Raw genomic sequence first — 27,451 nt, forward strand, 5'->3', positions numbered from 1 at the left:
AGCAAAACATATTTTTGTTTCCAGAAGCCTTTTGGCTGTGTAGACAGAAATAGACCAGCTGATATTTATGTGTTTATTGCTTTGTTCATTTTCCTTGGTGCCTGCTAGCCCAGGGACCTCAGCAGCCTCAGTTCAGCATTCCTCATCTGCTCTCAATTTCTCAACAATCTGGTCAAGGCAGCAACACTTAGCCAGCTATTAACCATGTTTCTCTCAGTGAGAGTGGAAGCTGTGCAAAGTCTCACCAGAGCATTCCAGCATAATTTATCAGCCTTGCCATATATGTTACTGCAGGGCCTGTGCCCATCTGCAACAAATTAGAACACAAGCTAAAGCAGCAGGAGTTAAAAAAGAATATGGTTAGGAGGTTAGTGGCTCTAAATCACTGTCTGAGAACTGTCAAGAAACGAGAGAATAGTTAGGCTGCAGGCAGAGTTTCTCACCATCGACTGGAGTGCATGGCTCATAAACCAGGCGGTAGCCCTCGATGATACCGTTGGCCTGCTTGGGCTCTCCCCAGGACACATTGACCGAGGTGGTGGTCAGCTCACTGAAGTGAATGAAGCTGGGGGCAGTTGGTGCTTTAAGTGAAGAAAAGAGATAAAGATGTGATTGTGATGACAGCTGGATCTGTCAGATGCAAAGTACCATATGAGCAGGACACACAGCTGAAAAACTGCCCCTGATCTTTGCTACAAAATCTTATTCATGAATATTATTTTTGTAGGATTTTAGTGAAAATTATCTTTATCACCCAACACCAAAAGTAAAGGTGAAGGCAAAGCAATAAATACTCTGTACTGTTTGCAAAATATCTTATGAATCACAAATTCAATTTTAATAAAACTTTCAGAAAGTAATCACTAGGTTAATATCTACAACTGATTGACTTTCGGAGTTACCTTGATTCAAGGCTGTTGACACAGCAAACCAATTTTACCCAATACCAAAATGGTTATAAGTCAGTCAATTTTCCAAATATTAACCAAACATTTAGGCTGGTAGTAGCTGAGACTGACCCCCAACTTATACTTTGAACACAAAGGGATATGTGTTTGAAACTTTGCCTTTAACTGCTTGAATTAACTCCTTTTTGTTAGCAAAATATCACATGAATACTGAATGGACTTCAACAAAACAAAAACAGACTAAATCTTTGGAACAATTCAAGTTGGCCTCACAGCCGACTAACCTTAGAAAGCACACAAATGTCTATAAACCAACAATTTTTACTGGTTTTAAGCTAAAATTTGGTGTGACATTGTGCACAACAAATACTAAGTACCACACATCACGCAACATCGTTGCCTAAACTCCACATGCAAACTCCACACAGCAAGGCCGGGAGGCGAATCTGCTCGCTGTGAGGTGACAGCGCTAACAACCATTATTAGATCAACAACATTAAATTGTTTTGCAAAATAGGTTTGGTTAAAAAAAAAATGTTGCACGAATGCTATGGGCATAGGACGCTATTACCAGCAAAATTAGACAGAAAAGTTTGCCAAAATCACTTTTTGACCTTCAGCAAGAGCTGTGAGAATTCTGTCTGCTGACCCGACCCAGATTCAGCTCAGTGTCAGGATTTAGCCATAATTCTGCATAAAAACATCACAAAAGCTTGTGTTGGCCCATTTCCCAGTATTCTGTAGTGCAAAGAGCCAAAATTTCTGCTTGTGTTTTTAAGTCCTCAGCACTTTATACCCTTTGCTAATGTCATAGCCTTCAAGGGGGCAGAAAAAAACAGGCATTTATACTGTAAACTACTTTTGTGCTGAACTCACCGAGGAGGAACTCTCCCATGTGCAATTGCGGCCAAATAACTTGTCTCTATTTGTCCCTCACACTTTGTATTTCTAAGTCGTCTGCTTTGCACCCCTGTGGCTCATACTAAAGGAGCCTGATCTCTCATGCTATATCTCAAGGGACAAAACTAAATTCCTTGTAAGAAAAAAACAAGTTTTATTGTTTTTGCTGAAAATATGAAGCAGTTTAGTATGCCGTTTTATAGCAACTTAAGATGGTGGATTTATTTTTGTGACTGATTAACGTTCATGCACAACTTATTGCAAACGTGAGAAATGGGTAAATAATAAAAGAAAACATCACTGAGAAAATGGGGGAAAAAACGAAAAACTGTGGAAAGTTAGTAAGGGATTAAATAAGTATCAGGCAGAAAAATGTTTTTTTTGATGCAAAATAAATGCCAACGGTCTTTTTTTGAGGAATCGTATCCACATCTGGAATTTGCACCTGCTTGCTGAGTGCGCCCTCTGGTGGGCAGGGATCGGGGCCCATCCCCTGCAGCGTTAAAGGCTGCCACACTGATCATGTAGGTGGTGTAGCCTGTCAGGTTCTTAAGCTTCACTCCGAGCTCTGGCAGGAACAGAGTTCGCACTCGCTCCGTCTCATTTTGCAGCTGGAACTCCCAGTAGTAAATCTGAAAACAAACAAACAAATAAAAAAAAAAATGAGGACTGGATGCAGAATTCATATAAAATTTGAATAAAAATGTACAAGTATGAGAAAGGATGTGAGTTTATTTAAAATTGGTACATTCTGGATACCTTGTAGCCTTGTATGTCTCCATTCTGAGCATCCAGAGGAGGTGAGTCCCATGTAACATCTAACTGAGTAGCCGTTGAAGACTGGATCACCACATTTTGAGGTGGGGCTGTTGGGACTAGAAAAATGAAGAGTTGTTTAAATAAAAAAAACTTATCACGGTTGAATCTGTTATTATTTGTTCAACACTCAGGCAATAAAGATTAGAGGTATAAGTAGACTCACAAAGATGCTACTAATTGAGAAACAAAACATACCCGCCTCTCCGACAAATACTTCCTGTGGAGCACTGCTTGGACCCTCCCCCACAGCGTTATACACACTAAGACGGATCTCATAGCGCTTGTGTTTACTCAAATCTACAAGGAGAAAATGCATTGCAGCATTGTAACTGGAGAGTTAAGATAAAAGAGCAGAAAAGAAAAAAGATCCCACGAAAAGACACACAGTCACAGAGATGCCCATGGCAAGGCAACATCATACGGTGAACAAAAAAAAACACGGAGGGTTTGGAAGACAAATGCAAACTGATGAAAAGATTGGGTTGTTGTAGGAACACGTGGGAAGATTTGTCAGTGATTAAAAAGAAGGAAAGCATGGAGGAAAAAATGACAGGGCAGCTTGGAGAGATTAAAGTCATATACACACAATGAGAATATGCAGTGGCTGCTGCTGAGTGGGAGGATGGAGCTCAGCACACTGTCGCTGTAAAATATTATACAAATGGCCTACTTTGTGAAAATAAAATACAGCAAACAACAAGCAAACAGATGGAGAGAGATAAAAGAAGACTTACTGTCCAGTTCATACTGTGTTAGAGAAGATTCAGTCAAATTTCTGATGCTGTAAGGAGCTGAAGTTTTTGCATGGAAAATGGTTAACAGAATTAAAAAAACAATTAACACATTTATCTATTTTGGAAAACAGCACATTTAAAAAAAACAATACATAGAATCAAACTGCGACATAGTAAACTCACCAGTGAAATCTGCCCAGGTTGCTGAAGGACTGTTTACTGTGCGGACAGAGAAGCTGCGCAGTCGGTCATAGTGTAACTCTCGGTACCTGACCCTGAACCCCAACAAAACTCCGTTTATGTGATCCTCGGAAGGAGGCTAGAAATATACAAGGTCATGCAACAATCAGTCGTTCGCTGCTAATTAAATTCAGATTCATCTTTTTTTCATTCCCAGAAGAAAACAAACAAACAAACAAAAAAAAAAACAGCCGAGTCTTTCAGATTCGTACCTGCCATCGAACTAGTACAGACGTAGTGGTGTGAGGAGTGACAGACAGTATTGTTGGGGGTTTGTCTGGCGCTAGAAAAGATTAAAAAAAATGTTAGCATATCAACATAATTGTGGAAATTGATATGCAATTCAAGCAAACATACGGAAGCATTTCCTGTTAAAATCCAAAGCCGAAAAATGAACATTAAAGATGTAAAACGCTCCTGTACAAATCAAGAAAGAATTAAAGGTCTAACATTCTTTAGATGAATACTTATCACCCACTGGTATTCATATCAGAGTTGTAGGTTAAGCTCATCTTATGCTGAGAAATGACAGAATTGTAGGTGGTCAAACCTTTGAAATAATGCTATGTAAAATCTCATGCAATAGTGCAAGATGTCACGCTCAGAGTATGTGTTGAGAATGACTATGAGCTATTACAAAACCAAATTTTAGATCGATAGCTGTACAACTGACTCAATTATAAAAGTAGTCACGGTTTTAAGGTCAGTTGTCTGTATCAGCCATCTTGAATCATGATGACTCTAAAGGTTAATGAGTTGTAGATGTATATTCAGTGATTATCTTCTGCAAGTTTTATTAAAACTTGTTCAGTGATTCACAAGATATTCCACTTGTGGTACAGACAAACAAACGCATGCACACAGACACGGGCAAAAACATTATCACTTCATCTTTGCCTTCGGCAGCAGGTGATAAAAAACAATTACTTTACAGCCCTGCTTACCATCCTGCAGCGTAGTGATGGCCTCACTCTCCTCACTGTATTCACTGTCTCCAATGTCATTGGTGGCTTTAACACGGAACTGGTAAGAGGTGAACGGCTTTAACCTTTAAAAAAAAAGTGAGTGGGTGAATTTTTCATCTGTGCAGTAAAAATATGACATCCAGGAAGTAGACTTTTAAAACTACCTGTCCACAATGTAGGAGTTTGTCTCATGGCTGACGGATGCAGAGTGGACAGTCCAGTTGCTGTCTGGCAGCTCTCTGTACTGAACTGTGTAGTAACGAACAGGCGACAGGCCATCACTGCCTGGTTCCCATGACAACAGCACTCTGCGAGCCTGGACTTCTTCTTGAGGCACCGTGGGACGGCTCGTGGGCTGGGGGCGAGCTGAAGGACACACACACACACACATGCAGACATCTCAAGCTTAATATTTAGAGGTGAATAATTTAAATAAGGTATCTGAGCATTTCTGCCCTCACCTCTCTTCTCTGTTGTGACCACCAGAGCCTCGGCGGCCTCCCCCCAGCCTTTTCGTGTTTGGGCGGTGAGCCGGAATACATAAACTGTTTCTGGTTTCAGTCCAGTTGCTGTGTACTGTCGCGCACTGGGGCTCAACACATCAACAGTGGCGGCACTGCTACTCGAAGAGTTTCTCCTGTATGTGATCTGGTAGGCTACAAGAGCCAAACCAAATAAGTACAAAAAACGGGGAAAATTTTAGCTTCTAGGGAATTTTGATGGAAAATGTTTTTCTTTTTATCTTTATCGAGGCATAAAAAATTGCTTTATCCATTTACTTTTTATTCAATTTAGTTGAAGCTGAGAAGAATTCAACGTATGCTCTGGGTTTGTCCTCATTTTATTTCACTTCATTTTCACCTTGTTTTTTTGTCTAACATCAAACGCATCCATTTACATGAGCTGTTATTTCTTTTTCTTAATGTCTTTTATGTGTTATGTGCAGGCCCTTTTTAATTCCCTTGCTGTTAAAGTGTGCTACACAAATAAATCTCCACTGGCTTGCCTTGATCTTACAATGTAATCTCACCCAGAATAATGCCATTGGGCTGTGCAGGAGGTTGCCAGATCAGCCTGACTGATGTGGTTCTGACTTCTGGGAACAAGATGCCGACAGGAGGGCCTGGTACTGTTAAACAGAAAATGACAAAAATGTGCTTATGAAGATGCACAAAGGACAAAGTGTTGAACCAAAATAACTACTAAATTATCAATCCAAAAAATAAAGAGAAAAGCTGCAACATGTTTCTTTACACAAGAAGTAATAAAATGTAGCATTCCAAGTATTTAAAAATGCATTTAAGGCAAGAAGTTACTGATACGAACTAAGAAAATAACAAAAATGTTTCAACATGATGGGATACGTTTATAAGTTTAAAGAAAATGCAACATTTTAAGTAATAACAGCACAACTAAACTGGTTTGAAAATAAGATGTTTACCATCATCCAAGGTCCTCTCTAGAATGGGAGGTGAGCTGCACCTTCCATCTCCGATCCGGGTGAAAGCCAGAACCTGGATCTCGTAGAGGACATATTTGCCCAGATTGCTTAGCTGCACACTGTGACTGTTGTTGCCCTCCACTGTCCAGAAGCTGGGTGCTGTGTCTGAGTCTTTCTCCTTATATACAACCTGAGAAATGCAGATTTTATGCAGCAACATGACTCATAAAAAGATAAAGATTCATAGTATGGAGACGTTTCCATGCATGAATCTGAAATGCGAATCCCTTTAGAGAACTGACCTTATAGCCGAGGATGAGTCCATTATGGTCAGCCACTTGGACTTCTCCCCACCGCACAAGGATGCTGCTGGAGGTGGTGGCGAATGCTGATACATTGGTGGGACCGCTGGAAGGCACTGCAGGAGGAGATGGAGTTTTACAACAATTTTAGGAAAACTTGTAAGATTTGCATACATGTTTTCCTCTTTACCAGACTCCCTGGTCCTGCCGTGGACTGACTGGCTCCAAGGTCCAGAACCAATGCCGTTGACTGCCTGAACTCTGACCTCGTACTCCGTCCACTCCTCCAGGTCTTCTATAGTAAACTCCCTCTCCATCCGATCCATGATGACATGGGAAAGGACCCCGCCTTTTGATCCTGCTTTGGAGTACTGGAGGCGGTAGCCAATGAGATCTGGATTGCCATTGTACTCCCACTCTGGAAGAGGCTGAGAGGATTTTTTTGTTTTGTTTTATTTCATACATTCAAGTAAAATGAGTATCAATTATAGTATACTTGTATGAGTGCATAATGAAGTAATAACCCATGAGAGGCTGCCCTTTATAGTGATTTTACAACAAATAACAGCCACTGACAGAAACACAGAGAAGCAATTTGTTGAATGGTTTTTAATGTTAAACAGTAACACGATATCATAAGACACTTTACCTATGCGTATATTAAAAATATTTTAATCTAAAGGCTGGTGTTCTTTGAATATTTTTTCCCTAGTTCAGTATAGAACTTGAGTGCCACAAAAAGACTTTTTTAATATCCAGCTTTAAAACAGTCCACTATCATTGAGCTATGTCATCAATCTGTCAAGCAATATTCTACTGCTGACACCCCTCTGTTTTTAAATTCAGGTATATCCTCTCTTTTTAATTTTGCAAGGGCTGCAGTGATATGACAAGCCTCTGTGACTCACCTCTTGGGCACCGCAGCAGTAATGCTAAAAGACAGATGTGGCAAAGACTGCACTGCCAAATGCTGATGCAGAAAGCGGCCAGACCAAGGACACTTTGGGTCCAGCTTTCCAAACCACCATCAGAGCTATCGCATGTGTTCATTTATCATGTTTAAAAGCCCCAAGAGGACAAGAGTGGATTTACAAAAGAACTGAAAAAGTCATTGAATGTCAAACTTTATAATACCTAATCACCTAAATCAAATTTTTACAAAGCTAATCTTACAACCCAAGGACATATTGCCAATTCTTTTTTCTTTCACCATTACTCAAATGAATGTACACAAGAGGGACGTTAAAAGAAAAATAAGTCCTTTAATATAGCTTATCTGAATGTGAAGAAGTCTTCATAGCATAAATCACAGAGAAAGTCCATCAGAATCCAATTTAACTTTGCTGACTTCATGCTGTCTGTATCAGGAGCGGTGTTCACATCTTACCACCCAGCGAAGCCACAGGCTGGTCTCGCTGGCTGTACGGAGAGTGACATTTGCGGGGGAGATGTCTGGGGGCGCTTGGAGGGTCTGAATCTTTCTGGAAGGCTGACTAGGAGGACTGGTTCCCACGATGTTCACCTGACGCATCCTGAACCTGAGACAAAGGACACCCGCTGATGGCTTTTTAATCACAACATTCTGGTGATTTAAAAAAAACATTTGATTCTTTTAGAATTTATAAGATGAAGCTTTAATGACACCCAAAAGGAAAATCAGCCTTCACAGTAACAGGTTAGAATCTGTTTATGGCCAGAAACTGAAGAAAATAGTACAAAAAATGCTACATTGTCAAATTAGTAAACAGTCATAAACTTAAATAAGGAATAGAACTTTTGTTGCAAACTGTATAAGTAAGATGCTTTTTTGTCCTTTTAAGCTTGTTGTCAATGCGCTCACCTGTAAAAAGTATAAGGGTTGAGGTCGAGGACCTCCAGTGATCTGGCATCAGGCTCATTAGCCAACTCCTGAACCATCAACCACTCTTCATTCTCTCCAACTATACCAATCTGAGGGAAATGGGTTGCATAAGAAGCTTAACCAATTGAATAAATAGGAAAATTTAATCTGTGCGCTGATGTTAAGAAATCAAACAAATAAATAATAAAAAAAACTGTTTTCCTTAGTAGCTAAAGTAAAAGTGGACTATCTTACCTGAGCTTCAACCTGCCAACGAGAAATCGATGTCTTGCCGTCATAACCAGGTTTGAACTGCAGGGTGACAGAACGTGGGCCGATGTTAGAAATGGCTAAATTGGTGGGAGGACCAGGCAGCTCTGTCAAAGACATTTTAGAAAAAAAAAGCATGTAAGTCATTACTGTTTTCAGAGATTCTTAAGCAGAATTATATTTTCTGAGTCACACAAAAGCAGTTTTCTAATGAAATATTTTTCTTTTGACTGATTTTCTGGAATTTTCAAGTCCTTTCCTATCATTATTTGTCTTGTTCTCATTTGTACACTGACCCGGTGGTACACCAGAAGATATGGTGGATGCAGAAAGCTGGCCTTGGCCTTTGGAAGTCATGGCTGCCACCTGAATGGTGTAAGTAGTGAGCGCAGTGAGCCCGGTAACCCTGTACTCCTGAGTCAGGTTGGGCAAATAATGGGTCACCCTGGTATTGGTCCTGTTGAACTCCTCCCAGGAGATACGATAGCCTAAAAAAAGGAATGAATTCCACTCAGAACAATAATATATACAGAGGTGTTGATAATAAGTGCTGCCTTGCTATTTTAAAAAAAATTGTTATAAAAGATAGTTATTTTAAAGCTACCTGTTAGAACACCATTTTTTTCTTGTGGCTCTTTCCAGCTGACTTTTAGCGATGTATCCAGGATGTCAGTGAAACTCAGATGTCCCACAGCACCAGGGGCTAGAAGTGGTTTAAATCAGGCAGTTAGAGAACAGGACAACAGCCTATTTCATGATTATCAGTACAGTAAGGACTGCATTTAATCTCAAATGGAAACACATACTATCCTCGTGAGTGCGTACGCGCTGAGGCGGACTGCGGGGCCCATCTCCAGGTGTAGTGAAGCATAACACTGATGTATAATAGTCTGTAAACTTTTTAAGGCCAGAGACGTAACCGACATGAACGCTGTCCTGAAAGTTGGGGCGGACTGTAACCATGGTGACCTCGTTGGAACGACCTGGTTCCCATGCCAGGAGCTGGAGATTTGATGATAAGGCAGATGGTGTCATTCTCCATATTTTACATACAGTTTATACAGAGTATAGATTTAAAGAAATAGCAAAGCAATTTACAATTGTTAAACTAGTGACTTTCAGCATATTTGGTCTGAGAATATTATAGTGGCTGCACCCACTATATCCCACTGTGGCAACAGAATGCCCTTCTGCCACTGACCACTAGAGAGCACCAGTTGCCAGAAAGGAGCTGCTCACCTTATATCCCTGGTTGATTCCATTGATAAACTGAGGACTTGGGGCAGTCCAGGTAAAACGCACCGTGGTGGAGTTGACAGCCTCAGCTTGTACATTTCCCGGAGGCACAGTGGGCACTGATCCAGAGAATGGAGAAAAACAAGAGATTCAGGGAGGGAGAGGGATTAAGGAAGAAAGAGGGAGGGCAAGCAGACAAGCAAGGATGGGGGATAGAAAAAGGAATAGTAATGAGATAAAGAAGGGGCCAACTCAAAATGTACACGAGACATTTTTAGACCAGCTTCAGTCAGAGCGTGAGAATCAGGCTGAAGGAACTTGTATTTTGGCTCATTTGGGGAGGTAAGAACACGCCAGTCAAACCGGGTGTGAGAGCAGTTGCCTCAGGCAGCTTCCAGGTAAACCCTGCAGCAGTTTGTTTGATGTGAGCATGCCATTCTGATGTAACAGCGGAAAACAGTTAGGGAGTTGCACATTAACGAAGCTGATGGGACCGTATTGGTCCTGATGCCCCTATGCTGCACCTAATTCTAGTGGAGTGCATATAAACGTCCAACATGATCTGCTCTTGACTAGTCAATGGAGTGAGTGAGAGAAAAATCCAGTTAATGAAACCTATCCTAAATAACCTTGCTCGGAGTATTTACGACCATAAACTGCATTATGAAATGATGTTTTTTTTGTTGAAATGAAAAGGAAATAAAAAAATGATGTTTGCCTAACTTTCTAAGTCTATTTCGACTAATAAACTAAAATCCCAAGTTTCCTCAGAAATCTGGTACATTTGTTAATCAAAAGACGCAACTGACTCTGACTGATTCAGATCGTTAGCTGACTAATTAATCAGGCATCACGAGAAGTGGGCTGAAGTTTCCAAGGTTTTCAAAATATTAATTCGTGTCAGGCAGGATCCATAATTTTTGAAGCATGTGAAGCATTTTATATTCATCTACCCACGAGAGGCCGACAGTAAGATATGGCATTCCTTCTCAGATAAATGCAGACACAGTGCAGATAGAACAAATTGAATATTCTTGAAAGATCATATATAGTGTCATGGTTGAAAAATGCCTGTGGAAGAAATGCATCTAGCTACGCAGTGTTTTCTGTTTTTTGGTTTTGTTTCATATCAGTGCTCAATATTTCGGAGCTTCTCAAAACCAAACACTACATAACACACTACCTATAAATACCTGTAAAATCCGGTAAAATCAAAACTGACTCCTGAGTGTGCCTGCTGAATCGTATGTGAGCAGGAAGTGGAATGGCATAGTAGAGTTTATTTATTTATTCTTTCTATGGGAGCTCCCAGGAACATTTAGTGAGGTTAGTGTACGATTCCCCCCTCGGAGACTGAATTTAACATGACAGGAGCTCAGAGTTGCGCATATGTTAGGTATTTTAGGAGAGATATTTTCTGCGTGCTACATGTTAAAGATAGTTGCAGCCTTTCCAAATCATAAGCGGACATGAACTGACTGTGTGCACACTGAAAACAGCAAACGGCTGTGTCACATTGTTTTTCTGAAGAGCAAAATCCTCAGCCATTTTAATGCTTCTTCCCTTTTGAAAGCATCGTAGAGTTTGGTGAATTACAATGGCAGTGAGTTTGATCCTCTGATGATTTTGATTGAACAGGGAGACTTGGAAGCCAAGATGTTTGAATCAGTAGGCATGACGGCAGCACAGAGCACAGAATGCATGTTCTAATTACAACACTCAGCATGAACAAGGAGAAGAGAAGTCATCCGAAACAGATTTTCTATGAAAAAAAAAAAGCAGCGGTTTGTCTCAAGAGTGACACTTGTCATCTGCATGGTAATTTATGCTCGGGGTTAATTAAATCTGAGCTGAGAAAGGCCAGCAAAAGTTTTCAAGTTGTTATAATGGACCTTTTTGTCCCTTCACCAAGAGCTGTTTTGTTTAAAGGCAGAAATTTGCAAAATTCTAACAAAATGCATTTCATAACTTATGTTGAAGAGTCAGAACTTTTGTAAATGAAGGTGGTGCAGATCAGGATCAATGAAAGATAAAATACACCAATGAGTTTGACTTTTTATCACCTGGTGCCTAAAGGCAAAAGTGAATAATGTCTTTGCTTGTGTATAAGTGTGTGCATGTTAGCAAAATGTCTCATGGGCCACCAGATAAATATTAATAAAACTTGCAGGAAGTCAATATTGAATGTACAACTCTACAACTGAATAACTTTTAGAGTCAACCCAAACTGAGGTGGCCGCCACAGCCAACTCACCTTAGAAAACACAAAAATAGCTATAATTCAGCCAGTTTTAAGATTTAGTGAGGTTGAAGATGGTAGTATCATACAACACATACTAGAAGTGCTACTCGTTGCATGAAATCTTTGCTTAAAACTTTAGCATTAACTGTTGGAGTCAACCCTGACTGCTGTTAGCAAAACAGCTCATGAACTACTGGATGGGTTTTAATAAATATAGATATGCATTCCTTCAAGAAATGCTAGGCTATATTTGCTGTCTTGGTACAAATAAAGCTCAAAAAGAATGTGCATTCCATAAAAAAACTGAGCAAATAACTTACACAAATAATTATAGCAGAAAAAAAATCTACATCATGAAGTAAAAAAAAAACATGGGGAGAAAGACTTCAGATGATTTAAAGATTTAAACACATACTTACAAAACAAACAGCAGAAATGTTAAAGGTTTGAAATAAAACAAAAAAAAAATCCAGTACTGAAGCTTCCTTTTATGACACATAACAACCTACACTTGCAAAAAAAGTGCTACAAGGAATGTTTTTATCACCTCTCAGTTCTGTGCAAACTGTGACCTTCTTATTAAGAACAGATTAATACGTCACCTCTTCATCTTATGCTGCAGGCTTTAACATTAAGCAAAACCCACCTTAGCACAGGGTAAATTGAAAAAGGACCTTTTTGACACTTGTAGGCAGTCTTTTACTTCTATTACAGTATACCATAAAAACGCTGTCTGTTGCTCTCACCTCCTTGCAGAGTCCACTCAGTGACTTTGTGGCTGTAGGTGCCCCTGCCAGCTCCATTGTAGGCGGCTACTTCAATCTCATAGTTTGTCCAGATGATAAGGTCCTCCAGGATCAGGCTGCTCTGGTCCGGGTTAGTGATGTTTTTTATCTGACAGTCGACTGGAAGCCCTGACAGACAGTACCTGACAGCAGTGGGAGGGAGGGACAGCAATTAATAAAGGGAAGGGAGATACAAAAAGACAGGGACAATACAGAGAGACAATAATATTAGGACACTATTTCTCTCACGATGGAAAGAGAGGGCTGAAAAAAAACAAAACAAAACACGAAACAGTTATAAAATTGTTACAAAATGAGAGGTGACAACAGATGAATGGAGAGGATGCTTTTAATTGGCACGATTATTCTGCAGTAGCAGTGAGCAGGAACGAGACAAAATGGAGACAAAGAAACAGAGCTGACATAGCAGGTATTATTACATCTGAGTAGCACGGACTCAAACAGGCACCCAACCTTAAAAAAAAAGAAAAAAAAAAGGCAGGTTGTTATAGTCTGCTTACCTGATGATGTAGCCCTGAAGAGGGCCGTTCTGGTGGCTCTCTGGTGGGGGCTGCCACTGGATCATGATGGACTGATTGGTGCGTCCACTTGCGATGACAGTCTGGGGGGGTGCACTGGGAGGCTCCTCGGGGAGAGTCAGTCTGCAGCAGAAAGAAAGCAAAAGAAGACAGAAAGGTAAAAGATGAGACAAGGAGTAAAGCCATGCATTAATTATCACAAGTTTCTGCATATTTCAATCCCATTTCATCATAGACATCAGATCACAATAAAGCCTGCCTTTTGTATTTTTTTTTTCTTTTTTAGCACACCATAAGGGAAAGTTGGGAAAGGGTGGTTGTGTTTTTTCACCCAAAACATATTCTCTATACTACTGTCCGCAGAGGGACAGCTTGCTGTGGCAAAGAAGAGATCAAAGACGACTCGGTGGAAAATGGGAGCAGTGCGATGGAGAGAAAGATATAAAAGAACAAGAAAGAGAGATCCATGAAGACTTTCCTTTTAAGTCAATTTAAGATGACATCTTGATTTTTTCCCAACGTGCCGGAGAAGCCCTCTGGAGGAGATAAAGCAGAGTGTTTAGGATCAAAGAGGTGTGCCAGAAAGATGCCTCAGAAAAGAGTCTTGCTCTCACTGACGCACCTCCTACGGTGCACTCTGGTTTGGGCAGATTCACAGAACAATTCAGTGAATGAATTTGTGGTGGAAAAGCTCCATGAATGGTCATGGTTGCTTTTCACTTAGTTCTTTGCTGCAGGTGTATAAAAAAAAAGCCAAAAAAAAAAGCAAATGTTGACATGGACAATCTCAGCTGTGTGTATAGGTGGATTTCAATAACCGTCGACTGTGTTTGGGTTCAGCTTTTATGAATACAACTGTTTGATTTTGCTATTAAAGTTAATTCCGTGGTGATCTGAGTCTGTGTTGAGCTCATCCGCTTAAAGCCTCTGTGTATTTTACTCATGAAGTACGGCAATGACAGTTAATATGAAGGACAGAGATGAAGCTGGGTCAGCGCACCCATCAAGACTTCAAAAAGCGAAATTTCAGCTCATTCATATTTTTATCTTTAAAAAAAAAGGCCCTTCCCAAAGCTGGCTCATCTTCCCCTCAATCCCACAGGAGTGAAAACCAAAAAAGTAGTCTTACAGGATTTTCTATTGAACTGCTGAGATGAGACCAGGGGAACAGCTTGTTCCAGAGCAATAAAAGCCCTCTGATTGCAAGGCTTTTCTCATGGCCACATTAGGTTACATGAACTACAAGCAAATACTTTTAACAACAGCAGGATAAAAAAAAAATCAGACAAAACACCACCCACCGATCAGTCTCCTTGCTGAACTGGCCTCTGCCTACATCGTTGACAGCACACAGGCGGAACTGATAGGAACGTGCCGGGATTAGACCACCAACAACGACCCCAGTGGACTCAGGCTCAATGTTAGCCAGCAGCACCGTCCAAGGAGCGTCTAAAACAGAAGACACAAGAACAGATGTTTTCCTGAAAATCTCTCCAGTACAGGCAAACTGGCATTTAAATTCTGCACTATTTCTATCTATTATTGCACAGTATTGTTTCATTTTCCATAATAACATTGCAGCTATACCAACAGAAACAAGTCATTTATTTTGCATGCTCACCCTCTAAATATCAGATTGCAATTCAATTATCTAAAGCCCAGATCCCATCTGCATCCTCAGATTCATTTTCCTTCTAATGAGTTGTCATTTTCTCAGTTAGCCTGGGCTTAAATGAGAAATGGTTGAACAATTTACTCTCTGTGGGTGAAAACATTCCAACTTCTTTGATTTTATCTAGTGAAGAAAAAGATAAGAGCATTGGACGTGAACTCAATTCGGTTCCCCTGATCATTCATAAGGAAGCACACAAGCGAGGCAATTGAGTTATACTGATTGCAGAAGGCATGAAAGGATGCAACTGCCAATTTAAGGGAAACAATATAGATGTAATATAATAAGAGGAGCAGCAAATTAGTGCATCAGTGGAGTAAAAATAAAAAAGATGGCTTTAAAATTGCTATCAGGAAACAAAAGGAACACTTTCCTTTGCTAGTGTTTGGAAAAACTCACTGTTTTCTGAGACCTCCAGGATGTAACGAATCAGGGGGCTGTTGCCGTCGAAAGCCTGAGCCCATGTGAGGTTTATGGCCCTTTTTTCTGTGTTACTCAGAACTGCCACTGGGTTCTCTGGAGCATGAGGCAGTTGCCTGTATGTACATATGAGTGTTTGCATGAGACCAGGAACAAATAATCCAGACAGGAGAGGTGCCAAATAACAGAATTAAACAGACAAACTGAGAGCCTCGCATTGTAAATATTAGAGGTGTTTGATCGATTAGAGAGGAGAGTAGTCATAAACCCACAACAGTGGAGAAAACAACCATCTATCACACTCTCCTCAGACTGAAACGTGAAATGGAAAAAAATACAGATGTCAAGATAAGACAGGTGGGAGCGTGAGTGAAATGCGCAGACCTGACTCGGAGGTGGGCGCTGCGGGAGTCATTGCCACCCACGGATGTTACCCTGCAGGTATATGTTCCAATGTCACCCGACCACGTCTGGGAGATGTGCAGAGTCCCATCAGGATCCAGACGCAGGCGGGGCGACGTGTTCACGTCAATCACCGAGCCGCTCTTCTCCCACACATACCTGCAGGTTTGTGCAAGATCTTATGAGCACATAGAGCAGAACACACACACACACACACACACACACATGCACATTTACATACAAACGCTCGCACTTTACACAACGCTCTTTACTCCGGAGTGTTGTGACAGTAAATCTGTTTGCCTTGTGTCAGTTCATATGCCAAACACAGAAGCTGCTGACACTGTTGAAAAGCCTTGTGAAGAGGATAATAAAGTGTTGTGAATCTGAGAAACATCCCTCTCTTTTTGACACACATACAGCAGCCAGTCATCCATGCACTCCAGCCATGTCTTACACCTCACACATGATCACTCACACACATGCACATGGGCAAGCACATGCTAGAAAGCAACTGTGATTAATTGCAACTATTTGGGCTCCCCAGCTAATCTCCTCTGTGTTGCATTTAATTAAAGGCGCTGTCTGAGGTTATTACGCTGTTTACATATTCATCTGTTTACCCTGCAATCTGATCAATGTCGTAGGCCCACAGGTGACAGGCACTCTAATCACTGGGCTCCGAAGACGACATTTGACTCCCTCGAAGACAGACTTGTGCGTGCTCTCTGCTGTGCACAAGTCTGTCTCCGAGAAGAGAGAAGCCCAGGAACCAATTCCTCCGTCTGAATCCACGTGTTTCAAATTCTCCTCATAGGAGGCTTTCCAGGGATTAACTGTACAAGATCTCCTACCGATACCATAAACTAATTAAAGGCCTAGCCTCCCTTGAAGGAATGCATATCACATGCTGCCTTTAATGCACAAAATTTCGACCAAGGTCATCTTTAAAAGAAAATGACGCAGTTGTAGTTGTTTTGGTCAAACCTTGTAAATAATGTTTCTGAGATATCACAAGATATTCAGTATGTGTTGTGAATGAAGCTTAGCTTCTACCACACCAAATTCTAGGTCAATATCTGTAAAACTGACTACATTACAGCCAATTTTGTGTGTTTTTTTAAGTTTAGTTGGCTGTGTGGCCATCTTAAATTAGGTTGACTCCAAAAGTTAATCAATTGTAGATGCACACCCAATGATTACGTTCTGCAAGTTTGATTAAAATTCACTCAATGGTTCATGAGATATTTTGGCAACAGACAGACACAAATACGTGCACACACACAGACACAGACAAAAACATAACCATCTACCTTCATCTTTCGTTGTCGGGCAGTAATTAAATCTATAAGACACGGCCAAGCTCTGATTATAAGTGAATATCAAGGAATTCCAACATTTTTACCTCACTGTGACACTGGGATCGTGGGTCACACCACAGGTCATAACAGCCTTTGTTCCTTTGATGACACTTTGGTCTTGTGGTGGTTTACTGATGCGTGTACGTGCTGTGAATAAAAAATTTACCAGACACTCTCACTCAAAGACTTCATGTTGGGTCTCATTTTTCACTCTGTGTCTCTCGCTGAATACCATCACAGTATTTCTAGTGGCTGTTTTGTAAGCTGTTCAAGGACTGATAGTTTGAATTTATTCACAATAAATACTGTACATGTTTTACCTCACTGACTATCAGAAGAATATGCTGCCAATGATCCTACAAAACAGGCTACAGACAGTGTGAACTGTTTCTACAAAGTGATGAATTGCAAAACACCTTCTTCATTTCATTTCAATGTTTGAAAGGTAATTCTTTTCAGGAAATATGCAGTATCTTAAAAGCAGTGAGAGTTCATTTCAGTTAATCTTACCCCAAACCACCAGGTCAGCTGAGGCCTCATCAATCCCCCTCGAGTTACTGGCCATGCAGGTGTAGGTACCGGCATCAGACAGGTGGGAGGGGCTGATGAGCAGGCTGCCCGACTCCAGCAGGGTGAACCTGGGCAGCTGGACCGAGCCGCTGGCCAACACGCGTTCACCTGCAGGGAAGGGCGGAAGTGATTGATGGCATTCGGAGGAGGACAAAGGTGGGGGGGTAGGTGGTCGGCCAGGGAAAAGAGTGATTAGGGCATTGGAGAAATGTCAGGGAAAACAAACAGGAGGGAAAACAGTGCAGCAAAAAATAAAGAGAAAAAGCTTGGCTGGAGAACATTTATATTCTGAATCTTTTCCGGAGCCCTCATCTAACTTTGGCAAGTAAAAAATGCAGCATAATAACCCCCCACTGCCCACTCCCCCCACTCTTCAACAGAAAACTCTCATGCTGTTAGCCCACGCACCTTTCTGCCAGGTGATGGCTGGGCGCGGAGCTCCTGAGGTCTCACAATGCAGAATGACTGACATGCCATCAATCACTGCGCTGTCAGAGGGGCCAGCGGTGATGTTGGGAGCAATACCTGAGTGGGATCAGCCACACACACGCACACACAAAGACACACACAAAGAAACATGCATACGTTCGAGCAAAATCAGGTGAGACAGAGGTGATAATGAGAGACATAAACAGCTTTCTCCCTAATAAAGCAGGCAGCAGTTGAGAGCTTAATAGACTTGACAAAAGGGGCAGCTGTCAGGTCTCATTCTCAACGACAGCTCTAAGACTAACATGGCACCTTCATCTCTCCCTGGGTCTTCTGCTCATTCTCCAATTCAAAAAAGCAGGCAATAATTGCTCGAGCTTCCAAGGTGACAAATCTGTCACTGCAAAGAGCTTTAAAGACAGATGGGTGTCGGAGGGAGGGGACAAAAGAAGATTAGGAATGAGACAGGAGGAGCAGATTTCTGAATTTAGGAAATAAAAGGAAGCAGAAAAGGGAAGACTTGCAGAAACAAGCTGCATAAATAAGGTAATCACAAAAAGCCATTTTTCTATGGGAACATACTTGTAACAGCTAGGTAGGTGTTTGACTGGATCTCTCCTGCAAGATTGCGGGCAAAGCACTGAAACATCCCTGTATCATCTGGCAGGAGGCCGTTGATCTGCAGGCTGCCTCCCACCAACACCTTGTACCTGGGGATCTTCACCGGGCTGATGGGCACTGCATCTTTATACCACACTATGTCTGGCTGCGGTGTTCCTGCAGCGAGAGGGGAGGATTTACCTCATCACAGTGACCCTTGAGTCCCTTTTTTTGTCATTTTTTAAAGCTTTTTTTGCTCTTTTCCTCATGCATTAGTACAGAGAAAGACAAAAATAACACACCTCGTGCCTGACAAGGGATATCCACTACCTTCTCCATTTCTGCAGTGATGTGACTTGGTGGCTCTTTTATGAACAGGGGATATTCTGTTTGAGGCAGAAAACAGGCAGTCAGAGCTCCATTAAAGCCTTTTAAAATCAACCAAAAAGTCAGACCTCTTTCTGTCAAATACAACACGGGGAAAATGACTTGTGGCAGCGCACGCTCTCTCTCAAAACTGTCTCAACATGAGGGTGAGCCTGCTGAGGCAATATTCAGCTGCTCTGAGCTGTGTTGAAGTGTCAGTTGTGCTTTAATTACCAAGAACATGCAGGTAGGCCCCGGCGGTGACTGAGGGGACGCTGCTGCTGCGAAGCGATGCCTCACACTCATAGTAGCCGCTGTCTCTGACCGTAGGCAAACTTTTGACCAATCTACGGCCGAAATCTCGAATCCCCGTATTGACCACTACCCCGTCTTTTCTCCAAGTAATACTCATTTTAACGAGGGGTCTAGATGAGGAAAGAAAAAAAAAAGAGATGAAAAGGAGAAAAAGAGAGAGCAAGAGATAGAGAACAGTGCTTTAATACAAAATTATATGCTGTTTCAAGGTTAAAGAGCGTTGAGGGTGAAATGTGATACATCTGTCATTCTGATTAAGCCTTTGAATTGGAGATAATAGCCAGAATTCAGGGCTTGGATTGTGTGAGATAGGCAGAACAGAGCAAAGCCTTGAATCAAAGGGAAGAATGGAGGAGAGGTACAAAACGGGAGATGTGCAAAACACTTTTCGATCATGTTCAAACAAAAGATTTCTGGACTAATTTAAATCACAAAATATCTGATTTTGTAGTTGAAAAGAAGGTGAGGAAGATTTGATAATGTGTGGCTATCTGTCAGTGTCGTTTCTCTCAAACCAAACTCCACTGAATATGTACCTTGCATTTGCAACACACTCCATGATGGCGTCGTTTCTCCCCACTGTTACAGTGGTGTTCTTTGGGGCAATGATGATGGAAGGGGCAATGGGGTCTGCAGGTCCTCCTATATCTATTACATACACAGAAACAACAACAAAAAAAGTTAAAGCAATCTATAACAGCAGACTAGTCTGCGATTTAGCCTCTGCATCTGCCTGATGCAGCCAACTGAGCATGACCAGATCCCCACAAAGAGACTGACAGTCTGTCACTATCAGCAGCAGGTACCCAGCTTTCTGTAACCCAACTATTAACACCCCTGTCTTGACTTTGAATCCCTTCTCTGTTCCACACAACATTTTCCTGTGCAAGGTGTTAGAGCAGGTGTTAGAAGCCATTATGTAACATAATTGAGACAAACACAAAAGGCGATTAAATGCAGCACCATCACTCACTGGTTTCACGGAGCCTCCAGCCATCCATCGATTCACTGCCCTCAATCAGTGATCTCTCTCTGAATCTGATCTCATTTTCCCCCACCTCCCCGGAGGACGGCTGTGGGCCCGCAAACTGGTATGTGTTTGAGCGACTGCACGTTTGCGGTGTGTTGCTTTTCTGCGTTGCGCAGCAGTGTGTTTGTAGGGGCTCAATTTTCAGGGCGAGCTCAGGTTAATAAGGTTCCTAATCAACTTTTTATTATTAGTAATGTTATTTTGAGCCAACTCATTGTAAATCTCATCCTTTCATGGCTCCATTTTGAATCTCAACAGTGTTACGACCAGGCTTTCTCTACAAACACTGACTAAATTTTGAAGCAGACCTTCTGTGCCTTATTACTGCTGTTTGATTAAGCTCCCCATAGATTTCCGCATTTAGGTCTCCAGCTCATTTCAATACATACCTTTAAACCTTTTTTACCAGAAAGTGTGAAATTATTTTTTTATTCAAATAAATGATGTTAACTCTTCAACCACTGATTTGAATGCAAAAGCTACAGGTCGTTAATTTACAGGACAGGACATGACAGGAGAAAAAACAAACAAAATCAAACATTTTCGGTCTCATTTTCAGACTTTATTTAGCATTTCACAATCAACACATTCAAATTAACCTGTAAACTTACCTTAATTTGAAGGGAGAAAATGATTACACGATCATTCTGAATGGCAGCTTAAATATAACTCTAAAACTATTTGTCAAAATGTTTGATAGAAAAAACACAGCAATTAGGTTCTGAAGTGTGAAATCGAGTCTGAGACACAGACGAGCAATAAAATCTGTGCTGCAGGCGTCATACGACCCAACAATATAAATGTAAATAGATGCATTCTGCAACACAGCAGCTGCCTGAGAGGGTAAAATTATCCCAGACTTTCCTCATTACATCATTTCATTATGGCGGCACAAGAATCATATCGAGGTTTTTGTTGACATTATTATTAATCAGCGCAGTAAAGACCAATAAATCCATGCAGAAATGTTTTTCATCAAAAGAGAAGAAATTAAACACAGCGCCTCAGTCCAGGAGATGGGTGAAAAAAAACCTAAATCATTTGGGTCAGAAGTTGTTGGCTGGAATGTAAGATTACAGTATTTGGTTGATCTAAGTCGTTTTAGAGCCTAATTAATATGTTGGATTTTATAGAACATTTGATTGGCGTGGGGTTTAGAGAAGTGAAGATGAGAAATGATTGATAGAAAATCTTCCACCTAGAGCTTCAAGCAAACTAATTTTCTCAGATTAAAAGCTCATTGTAGCTTAGAAATAGCTTTATCTATATTTTATAATGAATTATTCATCATACTTTTGATTTAGTCTCATTAAAGCTGTTTCTTGTGTGAAAAAGTCCAGCTTACACGTATTGATTATTGCATTTTTAACTTTATTTGAAGTTCTTCAAGTTTTATTGATCCATATAGGCATGTAATATTTGACTGAAAACGTGATCTGGTTGCAAATGATGCAAAGAAAGTTAAAATATGGCTCTTTTTCTTTTTCATAGAGACGATTGTTCCCTTCCAGAAACTAATTAATGTATTGCAGTTCATAAACTCCCAGTGTTGAGAATACCTCAACTGTGTAATCATCTAATTAAATGCAGAAATTAAACAGCGCAGTGACCTGCATAACAAATGCTCACTACTAATGTCACAGCATTGTTTACATATGTTGCTGTCCAAAAACAAATGTAAACCCAAGTCGTCTCTCTTTCACACTCTACAGGATAAAACAAAACTCAAAGTGTCTTCCTGCTTGAAGCATTAGCCAACGTGCTTTTTTTCTTGCTACACTCAGCTTTGTCTCATTTGTATGCTCCCTTAAGAACACAATGCTCCCTCTACTGTCTTTTTTCATTTCTTCTCTGCACAGAATTGCTAAAATGAACAAATGCAGCTCTGAAAATCTTATTGACTTTCAGATGCAAAAACACAACTGTGATCTGCAAGGTCGGATTTGGTGGAATTCAGTGATATCTGGTCCCTGCAGATTGCTGTGTCATGCACATTGAGCTCTGACTCACAAACACTGCATTAAAGATTTGAAACACAGATGCAGAAAGGTGTTCTTAAACAACGTGCAGCTTAAAATCTTCACTCAATACGCAAACATCCCCTATCACATAAATATTACAAATTTTAAAGGGGGTTAGGATAATTAAGTCACGCAGGTTCTTGCATTAACAATGTGTCAATATGAGCATTTAGGAGATGGATTTTGTTTAGATGAAAGTAAGTCAGAGAAGAGAAGGTGGGAGAATTTGTGTGGCTTTGTTTAGATAAATGGTGACAGTCTAGGTGGGAGGATGAGAAATAATCAGCCAGACTCTAATAGGTTGATTTATTCACCACGCTTCGTCCGCCAGTGCTAAATTTGAATTTAAGCAGGGAGCATATTTGTTTTGAAAGTGAGCTTAACTTTTGCATCTGATGTGTTGCGTGGGCGAGTGTTTTTCTTTAAATCATTCGCTCAGTATTATTATCGGGACTGGTGAAACCAAAGGTCCACCACATGCGACTCTACATCCAGCCTTTCAGAGATGACACTTCAGCTCTCCGTAAAAGACGACGCGTGACGACCTCAAACGTACAGCCGGAGTCAGATATGAGAGCAGAAAATGCTGAAGAGGAGGTCGACTATTCTGCTGCAAATAGTTGTAAAGTTTGTTGAAAATTATGAAACAGCCCACCAATAGAGGGAGCTCTTTCTGTTCCTATTGTCTGCAGCAGAGCCACCTGTTGTAAAGATGCTTTGTCTGGGTTGAACTGAGACACATTTATAAAAAAATATGTTTTAAAATGACATTTTGCAGCAGCTTGTTGTTCTAGTCTGCTGGTGACACAAACAATCTGCTGGTTAGCCGTGTCCTTCACTTGTGTGGGCGAGGACTTCTGTTGCTAAAATACAACTCTGAGTGTGTGTTTTTTATGTTTACTTACTCTCCACTGTGAGCGTGATGGGCTGGCTGGTTTTGTTCTCCCCATTCTTGTCATTGACTGCTTGGGCGTAATAACGCCCTGCGTCCGGGGCCACTGTAGACAGGATGACCAGGGTGTTGTCCAGAGTGATGGCACTGACAACAAAAAACAAATGCATTAAAAAAAATGCACTTTTGATTCTTTCATGTTTGAACGAGAATGTTCTCTAAATCAGCTCCTCCAGCACTCACTGAACTGCAGCCCGATAATAAGACCAACCAATCTCCAGAATGGGTCTGTGTCGAAATTAGATCCACTCGTTTGAGTTACAATTAAACAGACACACACAAGCAACTGCTATATTCCAGAATTTGTATCCAAAACTAACTATTCACACTCACATAAACTCACGCATAGACCCACTCAGATCATTAAATTAGTAGATACTTGTTTCTTACAGTCAATAAGTCCTGAGGGTAAACTGACACACCAGAATGCACATAAATTATATCTAAAAAGCAGCGTACAAAGATAATTTTATGAGCACTTCCATCTACAATCTTCCAAAGAGTCTAATAGAAATAGCTAAAAATTCTGTGTACTGTTTTGTAAGCAGAGTAAAAATTATCCTATTAATTTAATTTCTAATTGAAAGGCCTAGTGTTCCTTGAAGGACTGCATACCAACCATTACCATTCATGCCAGAGTCTTAGGCTAATATTATCCTGTGTGTGAAAATGTTACAGCTGCTTTGATCAAACCTTGAAAATAATATGCTCAGTCTCGTGCAATAGTGCATGACCTCACATGATGTGTTCGTGCTTGGTGCATGTGTTGCAAATGACTGACAGCTACTACCACACAAAGATTTAGCTCGATATCTATAAAATTGACTCAGTTACAGCCTTTCTTGTGTTCTGTAAGGCTGATTAGCTGTGATGGCCACCTTGAATTGGGTTGACTCCAAAAGGTAATCAGCTGTAGATGTGCGTTCAATGATTTTATTCTGAAAGTTTCATTAAAATCCTTTCAGTGAGATATCTTGTAATGGTACAGACAATCAAAGACTTGACACACACCAAACATTATCGCTTCACCTTCACCCTTGCCTTTGGAACAGGGCGATAATAATCAGTGGGATAGGCGCACATTTCAACTGTTTGGGTTTTGCTTATGGAAGCAGCTGGTTGTTTGATAACATGTCCTTTTGTCTGCTGTTACTAAGACAAATCAACTAGTCCTGCGACAGCATTGCACAACTGATAATCTCTGTTTTAAGTATATTTGTAAGATTTAAGCTGTCATCAGAGGGTCTGTGCAAACATTCCAAGTAGGAGTGAAAAGAAGTTAAGCAGATTAGCAAGCAGATAAAATTCAGCAAAATGGTCTAAAATCATTATACTGTATTGTCATCATCATTATTGTTTATTATCTTGGAGGAACTGTGTTGCCTGCACTCGAAACTGACTTTTTATTTGTCTCAAATTAACTGCATTTAGAGTAATTTTACCAAACCTCTAAAATTAGAAAAAAATCTGTTGAAACTGCACCTGTTAATGTTTGTAAAATTGTTTCCATAAAAGTGGAAACATCCTTTCCTATTCTTTCTGTGTCTGTGGGTTAACAGCCCCTGCGATGAGTGATGCTGGTTAAGCTGATAGTCCTAGATGTTTGTGAAGGGCCTATTAAATGAAAGTTGACGCTAAGCATGCGGCCCGATTAGGCTCTTCGTATATCTGCCACCATCTGCTTGATCGGTGTGGAATAAACATTCCTGGACAATTAGGAGCTGCGGCTCACAGACACTTAAATAAACGGACAAACAACAAAATACACACAAAGACACACTCGTGAATGTCAATGTGGCTTGACACGAAGCAAACAAGCGCTAAGTGCTGAGTGTCCTTTCAGTGCTTCACATCATTACAGAACAAACTTTCACTGCTTCACTGTTTGTAAAAAGTCAGAGGCGTAGTTAGCAGATCTTTTGTAAAAAAAAATGCTGCTATATATATATATATATTGCAATTTCCTTCAGAGTTTGTGCTGTTTTTTCTTATTTTCTACTTTTTAAAGATTTTATGAAAAAGGAAAAAAACAACACAAGCACCAATCTATATCTGAAGCAGGCGCATACACTCAGGGTGAAAGTCTTCATAACAGCAATGACATAGTACAGCTGACTGCTGAATAATAAATGAGAAGGTGGTGTCTGAGGACTTGTGGACTGCCTACTTGTATTTGTCAGGAAGGTAAAATTAATCTCAGGTGATTACCTTCACAGTGTCGCCTCAGGAAAATTGCATATCTAAACAGGCAGGAATCCGACAAACAAAAATAAAGCTACCACACACTGACTCACAGACTGAGAATAGCCCGTGCAGACATACAGTGACCTGATGAACTCCTGATGAATACCCAGACTCAGACAGACTCGTACCATGAGCACAACTGCATGGGTACACACAAAAACACACACTCACAAATCCAGCCGGGGTGAGAGCTGTCACTCAATCATATCATCAATTGAAGCCTTTTGTCGAATTTTGTCTAATTGGTTCCCCTGCTGCCAGATCCATCCCTACCCTTCAATCATTCCGTCTGTAAAGTCAATAGGGGGGATATAATAACCCGCTTTATCACTGAGAGGTGATTCAGTGATGAACACAAGGCTAGCGCCAACATTCACTCATCAACCATTCTGCTAAACTTCACTCCTGGCGTGAGGGGGGGAATTGGAGAAAATCTGTGAGCAGTATTGAGCTTCTTTAGAGCTCTCCGAAGTAAAAAGAAATCCTGTTTCAGCAGCTCAGAACAACTTCTATATGAATGCATTTGCTCAGACAAGCACATGCACAAGCGGGTCAAACTCACTTGAACCCTTTGCTCAAATCATAGGAGCCAAGCTGGGGTGAAAGCAGACTTACATGCGGCTGCTTGAGGGAATCTTTTGCCCATCTCTGAACCAAGTGATCTGGGGCCTCGGGAAGCTCTGTATCTGCGGTGCATGGATGAGAGCACCCTCGCCCTGGGATACAGTTTGAGATCTCTCCCCCTCCACAAAACCGCCCATATCTAGGAGATATAAAAAATAAATGAAGGAGAGGGAAAGACATACCTCAGAAATAAAGAAGGATTACTTTCATCATCATCATCATCATCATCATCATCATCATCATCATCATCATCATCATCATCATCATCATCATTATTGTTATTATCATTATTATTATTGTTGTTGTTGTTGTTGTTTTAAATCTGATTTGCGTTCTATATATCTATTCTTTATTTTGTCAGAAACACGCAAAAAGCCTATGACTTACAGGCAACCTGCACTTCTGTGCTGCACTGCATTATAGCACCCACTCGGTTTCTCACAATGCAGCGGTAGTGGCCAGCATGCAGTCGGTCTAGCGAGGGGATCAGGTACCTAATGGGCACACGAAAAACACAAGTGCAATTGGTCATTGTCAGCATGACAAACAGAAGCATTTGTCATTGTGCTGCTTTTGTATCACCCACTCTAAGGATGCTAAATTAATTGAAATGTTTAACTGGGCACCTGAAACACAGCTTAAATGGCATCCCACTTAAAAGGTAAATGCTCTAAACTATAACAAAGCATGTGTGACTTGATGTAACGCTGGATGGTAGATACAGAGCTGCAGAAAGGAGGAACTATTTTTTACACTAGCACAGCTGAGTTCCTGACAGGCAGGACTCACAAAATCCTATTGTTATCCTGTATCTTCAGTCTGTTCAATCAAATCCTACAAGCACCTGTCACATGTTTCAGACTGCCACAGCTCTGTCTTCTCTACCCTGACATACATTCATGTTAAATGGTGTGTGTGAAAAGCTAGCTAGATAACCCAAATGTTTATTCTGGAAATGGTTTAGCCACATAGGAGTGTGGCATTTACCACTGCCACGATTCCCTACTCTGCACTACTCTGCAATTCGGACGTGGGGAGGTTGTGGGGTTGGGGGGGAGGGGTGTCTGATTAAATGGATTCCAGTTCTACTCTTTGATCAAGGATGGTGAAGAATAATAAGCAGAGGGCTGGCCTGCGAGGCAGACCCGGAGACTAAGCCACGTGAGAGCAGCCAAATGCTGAGGAAAGACGGGAAAAAACGAAGCGTGTGTGTGTGTGTGTGTG

At 40.9% G+C, this 27,451-nt stretch overlaps 1 protein-coding gene across 3 annotated transcripts in view; it reads right to left on the reverse strand.

Annotated features, from left to right (window-relative positions):
• Positions 1–27,451, reverse strand: part of sdk2a (sidekick cell adhesion molecule 2a) — an 82,084-nt gene that overhangs the window by 9,118 nt on the left and 45,515 nt on the right. For all 3 annotated transcript variants that reach the window (XM_017425426.2, XM_025007859.2, XM_037978836.1), the window contains exons 3-38: positions 26,615–26,721; positions 26,219–26,366; positions 23,313–23,446; positions 19,893–20,004; positions 19,276–19,466; positions 18,978–19,061; positions 18,658–18,852; positions 18,055–18,171; positions 17,587–17,754; positions 17,121–17,223; positions 15,698–15,874; positions 15,293–15,429; positions 14,523–14,670; positions 13,204–13,344; positions 12,644–12,825; positions 9,659–9,774; positions 9,226–9,421; positions 9,024–9,122; positions 8,716–8,907; positions 8,405–8,526; positions 8,150–8,259; positions 7,697–7,847; positions 6,500–6,737; positions 6,310–6,425; positions 6,008–6,197; positions 5,597–5,695; positions 5,028–5,222; positions 4,731–4,932; positions 4,546–4,649; positions 3,814–3,884; positions 3,545–3,680; positions 3,362–3,418; positions 2,823–2,924; positions 2,568–2,683; positions 2,254–2,440; positions 444–581 (exon numbers count right to left, since the gene is read on the reverse strand). In XM_017425426.2, the coding sequence (XP_017280915.1) occupies positions 444–581; positions 2,254–2,440; positions 2,568–2,683; positions 2,823–2,924; positions 3,362–3,418; positions 3,545–3,680; positions 3,814–3,884; positions 4,546–4,649; positions 4,731–4,932; positions 5,028–5,222; positions 5,597–5,695; positions 6,008–6,197; positions 6,310–6,425; positions 6,500–6,737; positions 7,697–7,847; positions 8,150–8,259; positions 8,405–8,526; positions 8,716–8,907; positions 9,024–9,122; positions 9,226–9,421; positions 9,659–9,774; positions 12,644–12,825; positions 13,204–13,344; positions 14,523–14,670; positions 15,293–15,429; positions 15,698–15,874; positions 17,121–17,223; positions 17,587–17,754; positions 18,055–18,171; positions 18,658–18,852; positions 18,978–19,061; positions 19,276–19,466; positions 19,893–20,004; positions 23,313–23,446; positions 26,219–26,366; positions 26,615–26,721 (5,081 nt within the window). The remainder of the gene's footprint in view (positions 1–443; positions 582–2,253; positions 2,441–2,567; positions 2,684–2,822; positions 2,925–3,361; positions 3,419–3,544; positions 3,681–3,813; positions 3,885–4,545; positions 4,650–4,730; positions 4,933–5,027; positions 5,223–5,596; positions 5,696–6,007; positions 6,198–6,309; positions 6,426–6,499; positions 6,738–7,696; positions 7,848–8,149; positions 8,260–8,404; positions 8,527–8,715; positions 8,908–9,023; positions 9,123–9,225; positions 9,422–9,658; positions 9,775–12,643; positions 12,826–13,203; positions 13,345–14,522; positions 14,671–15,292; positions 15,430–15,697; positions 15,875–17,120; positions 17,224–17,586; positions 17,755–18,054; positions 18,172–18,657; positions 18,853–18,977; positions 19,062–19,275; positions 19,467–19,892; positions 20,005–23,312; positions 23,447–26,218; positions 26,367–26,614; positions 26,722–27,451) is intronic.

Source organism: Kryptolebias marmoratus, linkage group LG12 (genome assembly GCF_001649575.2).
Source record: "Kryptolebias marmoratus isolate JLee-2015 linkage group LG12, ASM164957v2, whole genome shotgun sequence".
Lineage (NCBI taxonomy): Eukaryota > Metazoa > Chordata > Actinopteri > Cyprinodontiformes > Rivulidae > Kryptolebias > Kryptolebias marmoratus.